This window comes from Ranitomeya imitator, chromosome 2 (genome assembly GCF_032444005.1).
Source record: "Ranitomeya imitator isolate aRanImi1 chromosome 2, aRanImi1.pri, whole genome shotgun sequence".
In the NCBI taxonomy this organism is placed as follows: Eukaryota; Metazoa; Chordata; class Amphibia; order Anura; family Dendrobatidae; genus Ranitomeya; species Ranitomeya imitator.
The window spans coordinates 344,956,553-344,975,650 of NC_091283.1; the positions used below are offsets into that span (position 1 = coordinate 344,956,553).

General features: G+C 44.7%; 1 protein-coding gene across 1 annotated transcript in view; it reads right to left on the bottom strand.

Annotated features, from left to right (window-relative positions):
• Positions 1–19,098, bottom strand: part of LOC138666523 (zinc finger protein 850-like) — a 115,572-nt gene that overhangs the window by 32,090 nt on the left and 64,384 nt on the right. Inside the window, exons 18-19 of the mRNA XM_069754738.1 lie at positions 4,531–5,454; positions 4,354–4,409 (exon numbers count right to left, since the gene is read on the bottom strand). Of these exons, the coding sequence (XP_069610839.1) occupies positions 4,354–4,409; positions 4,531–5,454 (980 nt within the window). The remainder of the gene's footprint in view (positions 1–4,353; positions 4,410–4,530; positions 5,455–19,098) is intronic.

The following is a 19,098-nucleotide window of genomic DNA, read 5'->3' on the forward strand; positions in this document are numbered from 1 at the left end:
AACTGGGTCGCTGTGACCAGTGGGGTACCGCAGGGGTCAGTATTGGGACCTGTTCTCTTCAACATATTCATTAATGATCTGGTAGAAGGTTTACACAGTAAAATATCGATATTTGCAGATGATACAAAACTATGTAAAGCAGTTAATACAAGAGAAGATAGTATTCTGCTACAGATGGATCTGGATAAGTTGGAAACTTGGGCTGAAAGGTGGCAGATGAGGTTTAACAATGATAAATGTAAGGTTATACACATGGGAAGAGGGAATCAATATCACCATTACACACTGAACGGGAAACCACTGGGTAAATCTGACAGGGAGAAGGACTTGGGGATCCTAGTTAATGATAAACTTACCTGGAGCAGCCAGTGCCAGGCAGCAGCTGCCAAGGCAAACAGGATCATGGGGTGCATTAAAAGAGGTCTGGATACACATGATGAGAGCATTATACTGCCTCTGTACAAATCCCTAGTTAGACCGCACATGGAGTACTGTGTCCAGTTTTGGGCACCGGTGCTCAGGAAGGATATAATGGAACTAGAGAGAGTACAAAGGAGGGCAACAAAATTAATAAAGGGGATGGGAGAACTACAATACCCAGATAGATTAGCGAAATTAGGATTATTTAGTCTAGAAAAAAGACGACTGAGGGGCGATCTAATAACCATGTATAAGTATATAAGGGGACAATACAAATATCTCGCTGAGGATCTGTTTATACCAAGGAAGGTGACGGGCACAAGGGGGCATTCTTTGCGTCTGGAGGAGAGAAGGTTTTTCCACCAACATAGAAGAGGATTCTTTACTGTTAGGGCAGTGAGAATCTGGAATTGCTTGCCTGAGGAGGTGGTGATGGCGAACTCAGTCGAGGGGTTCAAGAGAGGCCTGGATGTCTTCCTGGAGCAGAACAATATTGTATCATACAATTATTAGGTTCTGTAGAAGGACGTAGATCTGGGTATTTATTATGATGGAATATAGGCTGAACTGGATGGACAAATGTCTTTTTTCGGCCTTACTAACTATGTTACTATGTTACTATGTTAGGTAAGGTGCATGGGAATACTCATGATTTTTATCTGTCATTATTGATTATGTTTTGCGTATTTCTTTTTCTTTATTTTCAGCGATTACATGACAAAGGCTCTGGTTGAGCCGAAACATTGTTTGAAAAGATCGCATAAGTTGTTTATTCCGTTACGCTCCTAGATTATGTGTAATAAATTCACATCAAATTTTGCATAATAAATGCAAAGAGTGTGCGGTGAATCTTATACTCTAGCATTAACAAAATAGACAATTTGTAAAGGACTTAATAGATATCTCCACCTTACAAAATATTAACTTAGGAGCAAAATCACTAAATACGTTTATGATTGTGATTGAAATGTGTCACCGCGGTATACACAGTGAAGATGGTGACCGTTAGCATATAATCATATAAAAACAGTTACTTGTGTTGTCACTGGTGGTGCAGCGCGGCTGCATGCAGCAGGAAGGAGATTTGAGCTGGATAGCTCACAGAGGTCGCTGTGCTAGATGCACAATAAAGAGCTGGGGAGGTTCTCGTTATCGTCTCCTGTTCTGTCGAACCTCTCGTTTGTACTTGGGGGACCAGGTCCTGAAGTTCCGAGTGCGCTTCTTGCGTGACATATCTCTTGCGTCGACCCCTCCTGTTGCACCATTGGCGTCGCTTGGTTCCGATGATAAAAAAAAATCACTAGGTGGAAGTTCATGCAGTGCGGCTATGTTGTCATTGGTTGCTGGCACCGAACCAAGGGTCCATTTGTTACCTTTATGTACCCATCTAAAAGCACATCCATTTTTTAAATCAGTTTGGTCTCTCAAATTTATTTCTCTTTCCACCGATCACTTCCTTCTCAAAATTATCAATGGTGTTTTTTAATTGTATTTGGAACGGCTCAACCAGAGTTTTTTTTATCAAACTCCTCCAGTTTTAATTCACAGGCCTTAATTTTATCCTTAATCACCAATAAAATGTTGCGGTCGTGTTCAATGAAAATGTCCATGATAATATTTGATCCCTTAAGTAGACCACTCTCCCAAGTTTTTTGAAAGGCATCATCTGCCTCCCATGCTGTAAAGATCTGAATCCTAAGGCCCCTAGGAACATGTCCACACCTCTTATACGTCTCCAAAGTCTTAATGTTCCACCAAGTTTTAGTGAGTGATTTATGCAAACCAACAACCTCTTTGGACACCCCCTGAAAGTCAGTATCACCACTACTAGTATTAACCACTACACCTGTGCAGTCAAAGATCCCATTCGCCTGGTTGCTCCAAGCCGTTTCCCTGGTCCCAGGGGTCCAGTCTGCCTATATATAAAGAACGAATGGTGGTAGCAGCGAGTAGTTCTTGGGTTATCGTGGAGCTAGCTGTGACCATACTGGGGTATATACATATTCCATGTGTTGGAATTGCAGGTATATATACCATACACTCACTCTGTTAGTTTCCAAATAATCAGTCTTAGTGGAAACAGCCGGTTATTGGGAAACTACAGCCTCCTCCGTTAATCGTCAGTCAATTGCTTATTTGTCTGGAGAATACAGGACAGCAGAGGGCTGTTCATGACACAAAGATAGCAACGTGGGTGGTTCTGTAACAACAGACTGCGATCTTTGACAAAAATTAATAAAAATTTAATTTTGGCTTACTTAAATTATTTTTTAAATCCTTTTAAAATTTTGCTTTATGTTCAAGTCATTATACAGGAAAGAATGTTTTGTAACTATTTTTTTCCTGTAAACTCCAATTTATTGTTGGTTTTGAATGTTTTATGGTCAGTCCTTTAAGTGGAGTAAAAGTGTGGCCAGTTGTTCTCAGCAGCTATCTGGGAGTCAGAGATGCTGCCAGGGATCTTCCCTATGCTGTTCTCTGTCCATTCAGCCCTTTTTTCATCCATTTCAACATTTTCACTGCCCCCCAGACTCCCTTGTAGGGTCTGCTGGAAAAGTGCTCAGATTTCCCATTGAATCCTATTATACTCGTTAAGCGAAACGAGCATCAGAGCATTAGAAATTGCTTGGCCCGAATAGCGAGCATCCGAGCATTTTAGTGCTTGATCATCCCTAAAAATTATCACTTCAAAACACGTGGGGTATTGGTGCCTTCAGGAGAAATTGTATAACAAATTGTGCAATCCACTTTCTCCTATTAACAGTTGTGAAAAATGGAAATTTTGAGGCTAAACAACACTAGTGAAAAAAAAAAGGATTTATTTTTTTCTTTATGCAGCCTAGTTATCTTAAATTCTATCAAACAATTGTGAGGTTAAAATGCTTACTACCGTATATCCTAAATGAATTTATTAAGGGATGTAGTTTATAAAATGGGGTCCCTTTTAGAGGGTTTTTGCTTTTTTGGCACCTCAGGGGCTTTGCAAATGGAGCATGGCATCTACAATCTATTCCAGAAATATCTGCACTCTAAAATTGTTCTCCTTCCCTTCCAAGCCCTGGTGTGTGCACAAAGAATAATTTCTAACCACAAATGGGCCATGGCCGAGAGCAAGTGAAATTGCATAACAAAGTGTGGGGTTTACTTTCAAATGTAACATTGAGAGCTAGGGCAAAATTTTAGTGGGGGGGAAAAAAAAAGTTTTCCCATTTTTTCTCTTCACTTTTCATTAAAACTTGTGAGGTGCCTGAAGGGTTGAGAATACAGTTTTGAGTGGTTCGAGATTTGCAGTTTTTTATTATGGTGTCACTTTGGGGGTTTTAGGGTACTAAAAGTCAAATCATAGGTTTCGTAAATTTCCTTGAAAGTATGAAACATTTTTGCTACGTTTTTAATCTAAAACAATAAAAAAAACAAAAGGATATTTTAAAAAATGATCGATACGTTAAGTAGACATTTGGTAAATGTTATTTATTTTGTGTGATGACTAGCTGTTTTAAGGGCATAGTCATTGATAGAAAAATTATAACATTTTAAACTAAGTTTGACAAATTTCAGATATTTTCATACATAAATATCAAATATATTTAGCTAAGTTCACCATTAAAATAAATATACAGTGTGATGAAACAATCTCAGAATCGCTGGGATATGTAGAATTATTACAAAGATATTAACATATCTTACTAATACCATAGCATGTCAGATTTGAAAAATAGGTCTGTTTCCACACGAACAAAGCTGACTGTCCATTATGGCTTAACAAGACTTAATTAATTGCTATAAAGTTTCCCTCATTCTAAACAGTAGAGTGGCTTCACTCTGAGGTCTAAAAAAATTGATTTCAGATTAAACGCATTTTCAGGGTTTTGGACAACTTTTGTTCCTTGGCTGCAGTGTGTTTTCAACAAAACAAACTGTACCTTTACTTACCATCTCCAGCGATAAATCTTTGCCACTACTCATGCTGTTTGTTATTGCTTGCTGCACTGACAACACATTGACAGCATTGTAGCCAATAAGTTAGCTCTGCCAAGTTGACAGCACAAGCTGCCGAGAACCGCTGAACTCGGAAACTGGAGAACTCCTTTAACATTTCACATTATGATCATGAATATGGCATTGCTCTTGTGTGAGTATTTCGATGTTTAACAAGAGTTGATTTCTGGTTAAAACTTTTTCCACATTCTGAACATGAATACGGCTTTATCCCTGTGTGAATTATCTGATGCCTAAAAAGAACTGATTTCTCGCTAAAACATTTCCCACATTCTTCACAGGAAAATGGCTTCTCCCCTGTGTGAATTTTCTTATGTTTAATAAGATTTGATTTCCGATTGAAACATTTTCCACAATCGGAACATAAATATGGCTTCTCTTCTATGTGACTTCTTTCATGTTTAATGAGATTTGATTTTTGGTTAAAATATTTCCCACATTCTGAACATGAGAACAAATTTTCTTCTACGTGAGTTCTCATATGTCTAACAAGATTTGATTTAGCAGCATAACATTTTCCACATTCTGAACATGCATATGGCTTTGCACCTGTGTGAATACTCTGATGTCGATCAAGACCAGATTTCTGGTTGAAACATCGACCACATTCTGAACAAGAATATGGCTTCTCCCCTGTGTGAATTCTCTGATGTCTAAAAAGATCCGATTTCTCACTAAAACATTTCCCACATTCTAAACAAGAAAATGGGCGCTCCCCGGTGTGAGTTTTCATATGTTTCATAAGATTTGATTTCTGGTGAAAACATTTTCCACATTCTGAACAGGAATATGGCTTCTCCCCTGTGTGAGCTCTTTGCTTTATAACACGTCTTCTGCGATATTTATTTTTCTTAACAATCTCCGATGAATCAGAAGATAGGACCTGTTTAAAAAGGTCAGATGATAGATCTTTGCTGTGAATGGTTATATTTGGAGTTATGGCATGCTCTTCACATGTATCTTGTGTGATACCACAATCATCCACTTCACAATCTAAAGATATCCAATGTGACTCTGAGCTCCAGGTACAATTATCTGCCAAAGTATAAAACAAATATTTTTATCACCTAAAAATAATGATATTTTACATAATTTAGATATAAAAACTGTCCAAAAAAAACCTTCCAGTCATGAAGCAAAATGTAATTATTAATTAAGACAGTGAAGTAAAACACAGTTTAACAGTAAAAGTCAGAACCAGCAGATCAATCAGGATTTTTAGACCACCTGCAGTTTTTAACAATTGTTATAAAGCTTCATAGGTTCTTCTTTCAGTCTGCCTGACATTTATTTTACTTAAAAACAGTTTTGCTCCTGATATCGTGATCTTGCGCAAAAATACAAGTGACCAACAACAATTTTTATAGTTATAAAACCATAACATTTATTAGATGAAAGAATAAAAAACACTAACAATTTCAGAAAAAAAAGGTGCTGGAATAAGGAGGTATAAGTATAAAAAAAAGTCAGTAAGTAGCAGCAAAGTATACAATGTAATTTGTCTCTAATTCCATTGAAAATCATGTACCACAAAGTTCAAGAGGTATATTATAAACAATAATTATCCAATAATCTCTAAAGTGACTGTGCCTAAAAAATAAATAAGAATTATTAAGGTGCGAATACTGGTTAGAATCTAATTTATTTCAGGGATATCCTGATTAAGATGAATAAATTAATATCAAGACAAAGTGCAATTTCGGTGTTTGACCACGAGATGGCACTGCTATAATAATATTAAAAACGCATGCATGAACTAAACAAAGATTTCTTAGGTACAACTGAATTGTTATCTAATACAGGATCTCCTCACTATAGGCTATACTACATATGACATTTTGATTGTAATACATACATCTCTCTGTCCGTAGAGACCAATATGGAGGGGGGTGAAATTTTAAGTGTTTTTTTATTCTTTCATCTAATACATGTTATGGTTTTATAACTATAAAATTTGTTGTTGGTCACTTATATTTTTGCGCTTGATCACGATATCAGGAGCAAAACTGTTTTTGTGTATAAGCCTTTATGAAGTGCATCCCACAATTTCTGGGTATATTGAATACCTATGGTGTTATGAACTGGTGGTTTAGGAGCAACATGGGACGAGCTCTGAAGGAAGTGGTACCTGTACTGACCGCGGTCCCTAAGCTCAACACCACACTAGAAGTAGCCGTGGGATGCTCCTGACACTCCCTAGGCACCTCGTCACAGCCTGAGAACTAACTACCCCTAAAGATAGAAACAGGAAAACTATCTTGCCTCAGAGAAAATCCCCAAAGGATAGATAGCCCCCCACAAGTAATGACTGTGAGTGGAGAGGGAAAAGACATACACAGAATGAAACCAGGATGTAGCACAGGAGGCCAGTCTAGCTAGATAGATAGGACAGGATGGAACACTCTGCGGTCAGTATAAAACACTACAAAAAATCCACACAGAGTTTACAAAAATCTCCACACCTGACTAAAGGTGTGAAGGGTAAATCTGCTTCCCAGAGCTTTCAGCTTCACTGAATTAATTCATACTGACAAGCTCGACAAAACATAGAAATCACAGAACGGATAAGTCCACAACCTGTGGACAGAAAAGAGCAAGCAAGGACTTATCCTGACCAGTTCAACAAAGTTAACAGGGAAATCCAAAAAGAGATGTGAATCCAACCAGGAACCATTGACAAGTGGCACTGGCTGAAGGGAAGAGCCAGGCAAAAATAGCTGAGCAGAAAGACAATCAGTGGAAGCAGCTGCAGACTGCTAAATCCAAGGAGCAGCCATACCACTTAAAACCACCGGAGGGAGCCCAAGAGCAGAACTCACAAAAGTGCCACTTACAACAACCGGAGGGAGCCCAAGAGCGGAATTCACAACACTATGGACAACATAATTACTGTCCTCATTAGGGTTTAAAATCTAAATTCCCCATCAGTATGTCTTTGGAGTGTGGGAGGAAACCAGAGTGTGATGCTAGTTACTGTTCACGGACAAGCCTGAGGCAGGGTTGTCAAACGTTCCAGGGTCACATACCAAGAAAGCATGTAGTAAACAAAGGGATAAGATAAAAGGCATGGTCAGGTAATGGTCCGAGGTCAGAATACAAGGAAGATAGCGGATCAGAGCAAAAGGGCTATGCAAACGGATGTCAGAATAAGGTTCAAGGTCAAGCAACAATAGATAAACAAGCAGAGTACAGAAATACAAGGCAAACCACAACAGAGCAAGTGCTGCAATTTTCAGAGATCTGTGGCTGACAGCTTAACTAAGTAGCTGGGTAAACATTTTGAACAGGGAACACCTGAAGGAAGCTCAGCCCTTCCCAGTCTCAGATTGGACTGAGCTGTCAATCAAAACACTGACCGCTCATCACACTCCTGCACTAGATTAAATGACTGAGCAGTCACTCACTGCGTCCAAGACACACTGAGTGGAGGAATTGTGACAGTACTCCTTCTAGAAACCTAAGAAGGAAGGACCTGACCAAACGATCATTCTTCACTGAATGATTCGGAACCCAGGATCTCTCCTTGGGTCCGTATCCCCTTCAATGAATGAGACATTGGAGGAAATTTTGGAACCTCCTAGAATCCATAATCCTCTGTGCTTTGTACTCTAAACATCCATTGACTGAAACTGGAGGAGACGCGGATGAGACAGACAACACCGAAGGAAGAAACTCCTTTAGCAGGGATCTATGTAACACATTAGGGGGCATTCAAAGATTGAGGAAATTTTAATATGGAAGCAACAGAATTTACTATATCCAGAATCTCGCAAGGACCGATAAATTTAGGACCCAACTTTGCTGATGGTAATTTCAGTTTAATTTTTTGGGAGGATAACCAAACCTTATCTCCAACTCTGAAGACTGGACCTGCCAAACATTTCCTATAGGTCTTCTGTTTTTGATAAAGTTGAGCCACCCCAATATTCCTTTGAGCCCCCCTCCAGATGTCGTTTAGTTTCTGTATGGCCAACTCTACCCCAGGACACCCCTAAGGCTGGTTTCACATTTGCGGTTGTGTCCGCAGCGTTTCAGACGCACACATCCAAATGCGTCTTGATTTCCTATCTTTAACATTGTAGATGCAGGTGCATGCGTTTGCATGCGTTTGCTTACGCATGCGAATTTTCGCGATGTGCGGCTGGGCGAGGCTGGAGCACCATGTTAGAATTTTTGTGGCGTCAAATTTCCACCGCCATACGCATGCGGACGCTTGCGGAAGGAGTGCGTCAAAACAACGCATTACAGTCTATCGGAACGCATAGGAACGCAAGGACATGCGTTCGCTTGCGTTTGCACAAGGGTCTATATACAAAAATCCCATGAGCCATGCCCATTGGGCGTGGCTTCTGTCAAGGAAATTCTTGAAAATTTTTTCATAAACGCGAACGCGTGCAAAAAACCACGTGCAAACGTTGCGTTTTTTATCTGTCATGCGCAAGTTGATGCAGATAAAAAACGCAGCGTTATCATGCGTTTGCATGCATTTTGCCATGCGTTTGAGGTTGCGTACGAAACGCTGCGGACTCAACCACAAATGTGAACCTAGCCCTCTCTGACCATTTTCAGATTGGTAAGTAGAGGAGAATGACAAATCAATCCCCAATTTCTTTCAAAATGCTCTCCAGAATTTGGAGACAAACTGCACCTCCCTATGTGATATTATGTTCAAAGGAATACCATGTAATCTCACCACATGATTGACAACTTGGAATGTGTTTTAGCATTAGGTAACCCCAATAATGGAACAATGTTAGCTTGTTTACGGAATCAGTCAACTGCCACCCAAATAACATTTTTCCCACTAGACAAAAGCAAATAAGTAATGAAATCCATGGACAAATGAGTCCAGTCTTTCTGGAATTCGCAATGGAGACAATTCCACAGCCCTCTGGTTACTACAGACTTTAAAAAAAATACATACCATGAGATACGGCCTTCCCAAAACCCTGTCTGATGACAAATGCACACAGTGTGCATTTGTCATCAGACAGGGTTTTGGGAAGGCTGTATCTCATGGTATGTATTTTTTCTGAGTTTTTTCTATGTTAGCTGTTTTTGATATTAGTGTTAGGACCCGCAATATTATGGGGACCCTTGACGTTGGGTTGCGGGCTTACTTTATTTTGGCCAAAATATTAAACCAATACCTCATATAGTGTATGTATGTATATGCATGCATTTTTTTGCACTATATCATATCCTTTTCTGCAGGATGTGGCCAGGCCTCTTTATGTTGGCTAGGTTTTTCTTGGGGAGTCTTTCACTGTGCGCTGCATTTTTTAGTGCTGGGCAGCCCGCCTGTTAATACAAGGGGCGTCATCAATAGGTTGCATACAGACACAGTGCACCGCACCTATCAGTGTGACTGGCGTCCTATGTGAGTTATATCAATGTGCATTTTTTCTGCTAGGCAGCCAACCCCTGCAATGTTTGGTTGGGGTGGTTGTTTTTATCAAGTAGTTTGCACCTGTGCCGCTCCTAGCCTGTATCAGTGGAGGCCTGCTGCATCCTGCTATGTGTGCATTTGTCATCAGACAGGGTTTTGGGAAGGCCGTATCTCATGGTATGTATTTTTTCTGAGTTTTTTCTATGTTTACTACAGACTTTATCATTATACATGGACAGCAACCAAAAGCATCTAGCAATAGCTTTCCATGTAGCAGTAACTCCAGGATAACCAGTCAAGACAGACTCATGAAACTAATGCAATAGATGCAATCTTAGGTAGGACGGCACAAAGTAATTTGAGACCTGATGTAGTAGAAGGGGAAATCGGATGGGCTTTACAGATCTCTGCATCCAACTCCGAGGATGCCATAGAAACCACAATACCCTGAGGAAAAATGGAGGAGAAACTGAATCAAGGCTGCAAGATAAAGTGTCAGCCCTCACAGACTGCGGAGACCCGTGTGTCGTAAACAGTGCCTTCCCTCATTCCCCCCAATCCCGAAAAGACAAGGCAAACAGGACTAGATGGGTTGAACAGGTCGGTCACAGTTTATTAATTTCATAAGCAGAGAGGGGCAATTACATTTCGCAACGGGCTCACAGCCGAAGGCCTAGTTTGCGACCGACAGGCGGGCAAGCCAGTGAGTGGCTACGAATCTTTGTCCCTCTCTACACTTCCGCCACGGAGGATCATGTGTACTACCTACACAGGACTCCGACCCCCCAACAGCATTAAGGCCTGTTCAATTCCATCCTGCAAACCTGACAGAAATATGTCGAGCCCCATGTCCGTGAGATGAATACCGTTGGATCTCAATAACCCTAATTTGTCGCCTTCCAGTTGGTAGTGGCGCACGACGATGCCATGTTTTTTCTTTACGAATCTCGTCACTCTCAGGTTGACCTTTTTTCTTGATCTCTCTATGGCTTTTGGGTCCTTAGCTCCGTGCAAGACAGATCGTGGCACCATCTCCAACCACACCAATATAATATCCGGTAAAAGATAGAAAAAGCGCCCAATATCGTCTGTCATTGTTGTACTGAACTGAACACATCTCCGTTTTCCCAAATCATTGCCGCCAGCATGTAAGACTAATATCACTGGCCCTTTGGTCCTCTAAGCAATGTCAACTATTTACAGGAAGATCTTTTGCCACTGTAGCCCTCTGATCCCTCTCCAGTTGACCTCCAGGTCCCGGAAGCCTAAATTTACACCTCCCGGCTGAAGTTCGGCCCTTTTCTCAGCCCAGTGGATGTACGAGTGTCCAACCACCCAAACTGTAGGCTTACTGATGCCTGAAAGAGACAAAATATGTTACTTGAGCAGATCATGTCTTATATATCTGGCGAAGCATGTGCAGCCCATTCGCTGCACTTTGACCTCTGGAACACCAGCCTTAGCTGCTTCGGTAGCGGCCCCTATTCGGAAAAAATGTGTCCCGTACTCCTTCGGATTGATGCCTACCGCTTCTAGACATTGTTTAAAAATTGCTTGGAACTGGTATTTAGTAAGGGGGGGACCCGTTGCGTGTCTTATTACTGTGTATCGTCTGACTATGTTAATTGGGCATACGAGACCATTCGACGAATTAACACGGACCCACGTCCCTCTGCCAGCGGGGTCGCATTTGGATTTGCGCACTCTAATGCGCAGAGCGTCGCTGCATATGACGAGGTCTTCGTGGATTAGGCCACCATCTGATGAGGTTTTTGACCGCGGAACCAGCTCGCTAATGCGTAGTGCTCTGAAAAAAGCGATGGCGAACGCAGCCAATGCTTTGGTTGACTCGTATTGTGATAATATCGTGCAACAGCCAAAGTGAAATGGGACGACGACACTCCTGACTAGGTTGGAGCCTTTTCCAGCCTTTAACGTCTTGTTTGATGAAAAAGTGTTTTGTCACATCCGCCCACACCACTAGCTGGAAAGAAGAAGGCTATTCCCGATAGATGATGCTGCTCCGATGGTCCTGACGTGCCTCTTTGCCTGAGCTGAGTCAAGAGTACGACCAACACCTCGCATCTCGCCCGATCGCACCTATCGACCTGTCTTCCGTGAATTAATGAGCACCACTCATTCCATGCCTTACCGTAGACCTGCCAGGTAGCCAGTGTAACCAAAGTGCGGATCTATGGCACCATTGATTGGCTACCGTGTCCAAAAGGAGTGCTGGACACTGAACACCAGATGGTTGCGCGTCGGGGAGGAGGGCTTTGAAGGCCTGCCAATTGGAAGATAACAGAGAATTAACAAGGTTATCATCAACCGCCAACGTTACTGTGGCATAACACCAGATGTTGTGTTTTAAGCATAGAAATGCAGAAGACATGTTGTTTAAGCTCTTTGCGGTTCCCGGGTATTTAGTTAAAAATCTGATGCTTCTGTTCTCTAGTTGTGCGCCCCAGAGCTCAACTGTTGCTACTAGGGTTGAGTGACCTTGACTTTTTTAGGGTCGAGTCGGGTTTCGCGAAACCCGACTATCTCAAATGTCGAGTCGAGTGAAATCGGCCGACTGTGGCGAAAAGTCGAGGATCGACCGAAACACGAAACCCTATGCAAAGTCAATGGGATTTTTTTTTTTTTCTCTCTCTCTCTCTCTCTCAACTGAAAAGCTAGTGTTACACATTGCAAATCGCTACAGCGCAAAAGCGACAACATAGCGATGTGCGTCCACGCCCCTAAGACCTATGTCATCACTCTGCCATACGAAACGCGACTTTGGCGCGAAAGTCGCGTACCGCATAGCCGACCCCACACAGGGATCGGGACGGGTTTCATGAAACCCGACTTTTGAAAATGAACGATCCGTTTCGCTCAACCCTAGTTGCTACCATTGCGAAGACTTCAAGCAGGGCTGGGTCGCGGCCCCGGCCGGCTGTGATCCATAACGCTGGCCAGCTGCCTTTGCACCATTGCTTCTTATAGATTGCCACAAAACCATCTCTGACGTTTCCTCCCGCTGCTAGTCCTAGATCTTTGCTTAGCGTTTCTCGTGACATGACGCAAGTATGACTGTTGTAGGAATTTAAGAGAATGTTCTCCAGACTAGCAAGTCTTCCTTCAGTGTGCGAGTACATCTGAATCTATGGCCAGGCTGGGCGATGCCCTTCGTTGCCCGCTATAATCGGTGTGAAAAGGCTTTGCCAGCCGGCATTACGCGGCAAGCGAAGTTGAGCAAACCTAGCAGGGACCGCATCTGTTGGAGGGTGACTTTTAGCTCCTTAGAAATCTTCTACCATTTGCAGAGTTTTTTGTAATTTATCCGCTGGTAATCTAAAAACCATCGACTTGGTATCTATTTCGATGCCAAGGAAAGGCAGTACATTACACGGGCCAACTGTTTTTTCTGTTGAGAGTGGTACACCGAAATGACTGGTTAGAAACTTAAATTTTTGAAGAAGGAAGGAGCAAAGTTTAGAGTCTTTTGGTCCGACGAGCAAGAAATCGTCGAGGTAATGAACCGTTGAATTACTGCCCATTTTGTAACGTACTACCCAGTCCAGGAAAGTTCTGAAAAGCTCAAAATAGTGACAGGAGATGGAGCAGCCCATCGGTAGGCACATGTCAAAGTAAAAAAGCCGGTCCACCCTGCAACCTAGCAGGTGGAAGCACGGGTAATAGACGGAATGCTGACTCTATGTCCGATTTTGCCAGCAAGGCACCAGGCCCAGCTATACGTACGAGTTCAACTGCCCTGTCAAACGAAGCGTAGGTTACAGACGCTTCTTCTGGGAGTATTGCGTCGTTAACCGAATCACCTTTAGGGTATGATAGGTGGTGTATTAGCTGATATTTCTGGGTTCTTTCTTAGGGACGATGCCTAAGGGTGAGATTCTGAAGTTCCTGAATGGCAACGATTTAAATGGGCCCGCCATCCTGCCTAGTTCTACCTCTTTTTTGTTTTTTTTCTGAATTCACGCGCCGATTTTAGATTATTCGCCGATGTCGGTGCGTGACTAAATTTGAAGGGGATAAAGAAACCGAATTTAAAGCCATGATAAAGTTGCTGTGCCACTTCTTTATTGGGATAAAGGCTTAGCCCGGGGCCCATTGCGGTTACGTTCACCGGGGGTTATGCCTTGTTGGCGCTGTGTTTGCTTGGCGTGTTCACCTTGCTGCAGAGTGTCCGCCTCCGCAGGCTGAGCAGTCCTGCTTATATTTACAGGCCCCGTGGAAGCGGCAGTACCCTTCGTTATACAGCAAGAAAGGCCCAGGTCTCCGTACGACCACTGAATTTGGGCCTGCAGTAGCTGGGTAATTAGTGGCCGTCGACGAAAAGGGGGGTTTGTTTTGGGATAGCATAAGACGTAACCAGACATCCGTCGCTTTCACGCCCCAGCCTAGGTCAGGTTCCAAGGCCAGCCCCCTGCAGAACTCTTCATCGTACCGCCTCCATGCTGACCAGCCGTGGGAATTTTATGAATTATATACTAGGTCCTGGTAGATAAATCGCTCGGAACAATGTTCTGGATGTTTCTGTCCCGTAATGCAGCCTAGGACTGCGAAGGTCTGAAGCCAGGTGTTCATCGTTTGAGCTATTTTTGGTCTATTTCTTTTGTATCGCAGATCTAAACCTGCGAACTCGGCTTCAGGAAAATGGCCGCTGCGATCTCCATCTGTGCACGCGCGGCCTCGAGCGGCCATTTTCCTGAAGCCCCGGGAAGCATAGCACTCCATCTGCGCACGCGCGGCCTCAGGAAGATGGCCGCTGCCACCGAGAAACCGGTGATTAATCCGTCTCTGCTGCTCACATTGGATACCGGGCCGCTGCGTCACCTCACCGGTGGAAGGGACCCTGCTCACGCCATACCGCTCATCATCCCCGCACCTCTGCCGCCTCCACCACACCACTGCCGGTAAGCCTGCATTACGACTATAAGACGCACCCTCCCTCCCCAGCCGGCAGCCAAAAACAGGGCGCGTGACAGCGGAGGCTTGTCGTGTGCCTGAGCGGTTACCGCGGATGGTGTCGCTCCGGCCTTGGTATGGTTGTCAACGTTGATGGATATTGGGGATCTTGGGGGTGACCGCCGTCTTCTACAGTACTGCCTTTCTTGGCTCTTGGAACCGTCGGACCATCCTCATGTGGATGGGGAATGCCATCTAGCGGGCAACTATGTGTGCTGTGTCTGCGTTGTTCGAGGGAATAGTGGGAATTAGAGGGACAGAGAACGTGATGTCGGGAGTCTTCGGAGGAGTAAGGGGTCTGCGGCGTATGAGCCTGCGACTGTTGGGGTTGGAGAATGTGTCGGGGCAGCTATTTCTGGACTAAGGTGGGGGTTGCGCTGGCTGTGGGCTGTGACTGGGAGTGTGGGGCGTGGTAACGGCGTTGGCGCTAAGGCGCCGAGACTAGCCGCATGGGATGTGCCTGAGGGGATCGGGGAGGGTGCATTAAAATGGACATCAGTTTGAGCCTGAGTGTCTGGAGGTGTTGGCAGTACACCGTTTATTATTGGGGTGTTCGTGTTGCGTGCGACCATGCGCGTTTGTTTTATACTGTAATGGTTGCAGAGCGTACTGGTCGGTCGGGTTAGACCAGTCAGTGCACTCTGAGACCGCATTGATGGCTGTACAGCCTGACCCCACGGCCCCCCCATGCAGGCATAGCAGCTATGTCTGCATGAGGGATGTCGCGGGCCAGGTCGTGACTGACTGGTGGCCTGCACTGCTGGGGTGGAGGGTGGGTAAGCGGGGGCAGGGACCTACAGGAGCTGACTGCGGGGGCTAGGGAGCGCGGCCTGTGAAGCGCAAAGATGGGTGAGGAGGTGGGCGGAGCCTCACAGGCTCGCACTGCACCCTGGGTGGATGCTCGAGCCTGGAAGAGCGGGCCAGAAGTTGGCGAAGCCTGCCCGGGCCACGCCGACGTGAGGGAAGGAAGGCTCCCGATGTAACGGGCCCGATGATGAGGCCCCATGATGCCGACGGGGGCCCGGGCTGGAGGTGCTTGTTCGTGCGACCAGTGCAGTGCGAGGAAACTTGCGGCAGTGGGCTTCCCTGGCTTGCCCTGTGCTCTCTGCAGCAGCGCCGGCATGCAGGGTGGAAGTGGGCGGGGCTATGACTGCCCGCACTGATGTCTGGGCAGAAGATGGGAGCAGAGGATCGGAAGCGACCGGGGCCTGCGCGTTAGCCGAGGAAGGAGCCCGACGTGAACGGGCCCGGTGACCGGGCCCCTTGTGTTGTGAATTCTGCTTTTGGGCTCCCTCCGGTGGCTGTAGGTGGTAATGCAGTTGTCCCTGGCCTGCAGTTCTGGACAGGTGTATCTGCTGATTGCAAATCTGACTGGGGTATTAAGGTTTGCAGGACTCATTAGTCCTTTCCAGTTGTCAATGTTTCTTGTGAAGTGTAGGATCACTTTCTGGCTTCTCCTGCTTAGCTGCCAATTCAGCAAAAGATAAGTGTCTGTTTCTGAGGCACACATGCAGTGTGCTTGTATTCTGTGCTATTCATTTGTTTTTCTCTTGTCCAGCTTAGACTGTGTCAGTGTTTTCTCAGTCTTGTTGGATTCTCTGGAGTTGCAGATATACACTCCACATCTTTAGTTAGATGGTGGAGTTTTTGTATTTTTTGCTGTGGATTTTTTGGAAGGATTTTTAATACTGACCGCTTAGTATCCTGTCCTATTCTTTCCTATTTAGCTAGTGTGGCCTCATTTGCTAAATCTTGTTTCCTGCCTGTGTGTGTCTTTTCCTCTACTACTCACAGTCATTATTTGTGGGGGGCTGCCTATTCTTTGGGGTTCTGCTCTGAGGCAAGATAGTATTCCTATTTCCATCTATAGGGGTATTTAGTCCTCCGGCTGTGTCGAGGTGTCTAGGTTTTGTTAGGCACACCCCACGGCTACTTCTAGTTGCGGTGTTAAGATCAGGGTTTGCGGTCAGTATAGTTACCACCTACTCCAGTGAAAGTTTTCATGCTGCTCCAAGGTCACCAGATCATAACACCCCTGCCCCCGGCAGCGGCGCCCGGCGACAGCCCCACGACGCCTGCCGCTCTCCCCGGAGCGGTGGATGAAGCAGCAGCATGGATACGGCAACTTGTAAGTGCCGGCCCCCCGCTGACATGCAGACACTCGGGAGGGCAGGTGGAGCACATAGAGCGTCTATCCAGCAGCAGCACTGCACTGTCGGTGGTAGGGGCACCGGTGGCTGAGGACGGGGCCACATGCCGAACCGGGGAGGACGGATCTCCCGCCGGCACAGTAGTGGACGGAGGTGATTCCACAGACAATGGAGGGGGGACTGGCGGCCCAAGAGAGGGGGCAGTGGGAGTTTGGGAGACGCAGCCTGGGGAGAGGTTAGGAGAGGACGCAGCACGGGGAGAGGTTAGGAGAGGACAGAGCCCCGACAGATGATGAGGGGGCCTGAGGGGAGGTTAAGGAGACGTGAAAGGGCACCGGAAGGTGAGCCCTTGGCCAGACATCAGGAATCGTAACCATTGCTCACCTTCCTGTGCAGCTCTCTGCCGCAGGGCCTCAATTAATGGGTCACACATAGCCGCAGGGAGATCCGAGACAGCTTCCAGGAGGTCAGCTGGGGAGAAAGAGGGAGGTACTGACCCCGGGCACCTGAATTTAACCCGTGAGGGTGTGGCCGGACGCCCCTTCCTTTCTTCCCGTTGGTCAGCTGGGCGTCCAAATTAATGCATCACATAGGGGGAGTAGTGGGAGGGGGGAATTGGCACTGCACAGTTTCCTACTAGCTTTTCCCATAGGGGCTCCGCAGTCCTAGGCACGTTCCCTATGGGGTACCGTGCCTGCCATTCTTGGATTCAGGCCTCAAATTGATCGAAAAATTGAATCTAGAAAATAAGGACCATCTGGCCTGTCTTGGGGTTAACCATTTAGCTGATTCAATATAGGCTACATTTTTCTGACCTGTCACCACCATGACTTGATGCTCTGTCCTTTCCAAAAACTGTCTCCATTCTTCAAAAGCAAATTTAACCACAAGAAGCTCACTATTCCCAACATCATAATTTCTTGCAGCAAACGAAAATTTCTTAGAAAAAAAAATGTACAAAGTTTCAAGTTGGTCAGGGTTTTGGAACTTTGAGAGAATACAGCCCCAACCCCAACCTCTGAAGCATCCACCTCCACAATGAATGGTTTCTGAAAATCAGGTTGTATTAAAACTGGAGCAGACATAAAATACTCTTAATTAAATGCAAATAGCATCCGGTGACCAAAAACCTTAGATCAGCCCTCTTATGTGTGAGATCGGAAAGAGGTTCTGCAATCTGAGAAAAACCCCTAATCATTTTTCTGTAGTGATTTGTAAACCCTAAAAAAAGGTAATGCTTTAAGGTCACGAGGTTAAACCCAATCACTTATGGCCTGCACCTTTCCAGGATCTATCCTAAACCCTTCAGCTGATACAATGAACCCCAAGAACGATCTCTTGGACAGAAAAGGTACATTTCTCCAGTTTAGCACATAAAGAAGTCTCTCTAAGCACAAAACGGATATGTTCATAGTGCTAATCCAGATAGAGTAAAAAGAAATTAGAATATCGTCAAAGTATACCACATTAAACCTTCCAATAAAATCAGAAAAGATATAGTTCATAAAATTTTGAAATACCGCTGGCGCATTGGTTAATCCAAAAGGCATAACAAGATTTTCCAAAAGTCCCCGAGATGCTAAAAACGCTGTCTTTCACTCATCACCCTCCCGGACGCGTATCAAATTATAAGCCTCCTTAAAATCCAGTTTAGAAAATCATTTTGCTCTTAGAAGCTGATTATAAAAGGTCATGGATGGAAGTGGATAGGTATTTTGTTTAATTCACGGAAATCGAGGCAAGGACTGAGGGACCCATCTTTCTTTTTAACAAAGAAAAGTCCAGCAGCTACACGCGAGGGATGAAGGATGGATATGACCCTTCTGTAAACTTTCGGTTACCTATTCTTTCATGGCAGTACATTCGGATACCGACAAAATATACAGGCAAGCTTTAGGTAATTTGGCATTATGGACAAGACCAATAGCACAAATATAAGGATGATAAGGAGGTAAAATCTGTCTCTTTTACAGAGAACACATCTCTGAAGTCTTTCAGGTACCCCGGCAGACCCGCTAGACTAACAGAGAAAATTTGTACAGAACTAAGGCTGGTTTCACATTTGCGCCTGTGCGCGCAGCGTTTGATCTGCATGCATCATGCATACATATATTTAACATTGTGTACGCATGGACATGCGTTTGCATGTGTCGTTTCGCTGTGTGCGGC